Source organism: Bidens hawaiensis, unplaced genomic scaffold, assembly GCF_021521415.1.
Source record: "Bidens hawaiensis isolate Kalapana, Puna unplaced genomic scaffold, B.hawaiensis_p1.1 tig00002273_1, whole genome shotgun sequence".
NCBI classification, from domain to species: Eukaryota; Viridiplantae; Streptophyta; class Magnoliopsida; order Asterales; family Asteraceae; genus Bidens; species Bidens hawaiensis.
The window spans coordinates 199,440-203,286 of record NW_027491121.1 but is presented as its reverse complement, the minus strand read 5'-3'; the positions used below and the strand labels follow the sequence as shown (position 1 = coordinate 203,286).

Below are 3,847 nucleotides of genomic sequence, written 5' to 3'. Positions count from 1 at the left end.
AAGCACGTTTCTCATCCACCGAGCAGGCAGGTATTTGTCGGGTATCAATTCGACCTGGTTGTACCTAAACACGCAAAAAGCATCTCTGCACAGATATCCAACACGCGTGAACCCCATGCACGAGAAAGAAACAGTTGTATCATGTGCATTAAAGTCGACCTACGTATTTTAACCAACAAAAATTATAACATGAAAAATAAGGTGAATGCCGACAAATGTAAGCGTTAACATGTAAACATAAAAATAACAGAAAACATAAACAAACTTACCACATAATTGTTGACTACTTTGAATCTTTTGTTGGTATGTGCAATATTGAATTTTTTAACGCCGTCTATTTCCGAGGAACTTGTAATATAACACTGTCTCATTCCTCTATAAATTTCCTTTTGAACCTCCAGGAATATTTTGCGTGTATATATCTTGGACGCGTGTACTTCCAAAGGCAGTTTTTCGGGAATTTTTGGTGTCGTTGTACTAGTTTCAATGTCAAGCTCGAGTTGAGTTTTTCGTTGTCTGTCAAGAGCAATGCCAAAACACAATAGAAACTGGCCAAGCGTGTTGGCGTGACTGGTGTTGACCTTAAAAAGAGAATTGGAGCTTTCACATCTCGATGTGGTTTTCATAAGGCAACACCATTGTATTTCTCTGAAATAACAAGGGACCATTGCTCCCTAATTGCATAAATCTCGGTAAGCCAATGATGATCACTCAAATTAAGGTCATCAATAAGCAATTTCCACTGCTCTTCAAATGTAGAAGGTGTTATAAACAAGTTCCACACCAGTTTATGTATGGAAACTCGCAAATCTGTATTTGCTAATAAGTCACCCGAAATCTGTTAAAAATTGCACGAGCGTTACATATGTGCATCATATATAACAAAAATAAAAAAATAAAACAAAAATTAAAATAATTGTACCTTTAACGTATCTTCTTAACAATGTGCCACATGCAAAGTCGGTGAATTGACTGGTCAAACACAGCACGAACAGCTTGTTTAACCGCAACATCTTGATCGGTTAAAACGAGTTTGGGCTGTTTTTTATGTGTTTTAAGAAACTTGTCGAGTAACCACTTGTAAGACTCGATAGTTTCGTCATATATTAGACCAGCACCAAATGTCACACACTTCTTATGATGATCCACACCAGTAAATGGTACAAATATCATGTCGTATCTGTCATATAATTACAAAAAAAGAGAAAAAAATATGTTACACAAAATGCATACATAAAAACACGTATTAAAACACATGAGTGTAATGTTGGTATCAAACAGGTGTGTCGGTAGTACAATGTGCAGTTAAAAATGGTTAACATCATAAATATATACGTGTAATGCATCTGTGTATCGATCACTTGTTGGTACTGTAGGTTGCATCAAAACCTAAAACCTCCCCGAATGCATCATAGTTGCATTTTGAAACATCGTCAGCCCAAAATATATACCGGAGTTCACTTCCAACAACTTTGTACTCAAACGAGAAATTTGGCAAGTTGACCGAACGAGACGTCATTGTGACCACAATCATTTGCGCATCTCTGTCAGAAATAAAGAGGCGGACATCCCTGGTAGCATTTTGGAAATCAGTTTTAGTGCCATTGACGTTGTGAGATCCGCCCTTTAACGAACATTGCAAGTTATGGGCAATGTTTGGACCAATTTTGTTTAAACTTAGTTTGTGAAGGAAATTGCGTTCAGAATACCCAATTTTTCGTCGTTTCTTTGTAAACTCCATAGCGTTCGGTCCAATCAGCTCATGGGTATGAATATCAACAAAATCATATATCTTGAATCTCATGGGGTTTGGAACGGGTTTCAATCTTAGGCGGGCATTGCAACACACGGCCTTGGAGCTGATGCGACGCGAGGTCGAAGCAGAGTTTGTGTTAGTTGAATCAAAATCTTGAAATTTCGGTTTTCCGGCTCGAGTACAAAGCATGTATCTGTGTGTTACCGAACCCTTGACTCGTTTAATAGTGCTTAAACGTATTGAAAACCCAGATTTGTCAGCATATGTGTTATACATATTGACAGCATCGTCCCACGTTTCAAACTCCATGTCTTTGACAGGCACAAATTCTTCGGGCACGTTAGGTTTCCAGTATGTTGTTCCGTTTGGTGTATGGTAAACAATACTAGACACACATCATGTATAAGGTTGAATATATTATAACAAATACATTAACATTTAAGACGCATTACGTGATTGTAACAAATCTCGCATAGTGTTAACAATTAGATAACACGTCATGTAAGACAGAGTGTTAACAGGTATAGTGCACATGTGTATTGCATAATATCAGGAAAAGTTGCTATATTACGTATATGCAATATAAAACACATACGTAATATATATCATTTACGCATTGAATATCAGGTGTGTATGCATATCCATAAAGTCATATGTTACCTCGATGTTCAACACCAACAGATTGCATATTATTATCGGTTTGGACACAATAGCTTGAAGCACCATCGCCGGATGACACTGAATATGAAACTCTTGATTGATTGACACGAGATTCTGATACAGAGTCGGTTATTTCAGCATAGTCGTAACCGTTTGTTGCAGTAACAAAGGTATTTGACATAGAATCGTTCAATTGAACCGATAATGCACCATTAATTGCAACAATGCTTCCAGATGAGTCGATTTCTGATTAAAAAAAAGCAAAAACACGATTATAATTGAATCTAAGGTAGTAAAACAAATTTAACCTAACAATACCTTCGATCAACATGTTAGGAATAACGGGATGAACAGCGTGCGTGATCAGTGGAGCTCGATTTCAATTAGATTAGGACGATTCAGTTAATTGATCTGGGCATCGATGGATTGAGATTGAACTTTGAACAGGGGAAGGAGATATACTGATAAGGGAAGGAATCGTGATAAGGGAAACAATATTTGGGGAAAAATATAGTTTGAGATGTTTTACATATTTACCCCTTAACTTTGTAGTTCTCTAGTTCTCTCCATAAAATGGATTTCTCTCATCGTCCTCTCCCTATATATATATATATATATATATATATATATATATTTATATATTAGGGGTGACAATCTTGACCCAAACCCTTTCAAATGAGTCAATTTGAGTTGTTTTAAAAGTTAATTGAGCTGGTTTGGGTAAAAGGTTTTAAATAAATGGGTCAAAATGAGTCATTTGAAATTCCATCCTTTTATTTTCGGGTTAAAATGGGTTGACAAGTTCAAAGAAATGGGTCAATGTGGGTTAGTGTCCTAAGGAAATGTGACAGGTTTCGAATCGGAACGGGTTTTCGTACAAGACAGGTTTCGGCACGAAACGGGTTTTGTCACACCCTCACTTAGGGCCTAGGCGTGTAACCAATAGTTGGTACCTGTTTTGAAAATATATCAAAGTTTTAGCGGAAGTCTTTAAAATATATTTTTATTTAGTGGAAGTCTTTTTATAATAAAATATTAATTTATATTTTGTAACATTAGTTTATTTGTAAAATAACAATAATAATATTTGATTTATTATAAAGCTTTTTCGAATAATAAATATTCGAGAGTTTGATTGGTAAACCTCGTTTGATTTATAAAACTTGTTTAAATATTGTTTGCAATATTTTAAAAATTTTAAAAATCTGAGCCATCTCTACCTTGCGAGCGTCTATCTCCTTGAATGGCTCTAATTCCTTGCTACATATACTAACTTTTGTATCCTGTAATCATGGGGGGGGGGAATACGTCAGCGATATGCTGGTGAATCGTTGACTCTAAAAACATTTTTGTAAATCTTTCTTTAACTGACAAGATAGTTTTCATGAAACAATCTCTGCAGAAACGTCTATTATTTCTGGGATTGTGACA

At 35.8% G+C, this 3,847-nt stretch overlaps 1 protein-coding gene across 1 annotated transcript; it reads right to left on the bottom strand.

The window, feature by feature from the left end:
• Nucleotides 1-622: 622 nt before the first annotated feature.
• Nucleotides 623-2,747, bottom strand: LOC143613413 (protein FAR1-RELATED SEQUENCE 5-like). The gene is made up of 6 exons (XM_077087124.1): nucleotides 2,735-2,747; nucleotides 2,417-2,662; nucleotides 2,276-2,318; nucleotides 1,362-2,141; nucleotides 943-1,180; nucleotides 623-838 (listed from the first exon to the last, which is right to left on the bottom strand). Exons 1-6 carry the CDS (start codon nucleotides 2,745-2,747, stop codon nucleotides 623-625), a joined length of 1,536 nt encoding a protein of 511 aa, XP_076943239.1.
• Nucleotides 2,748-3,847: the final 1,100 nt, after the last annotated feature.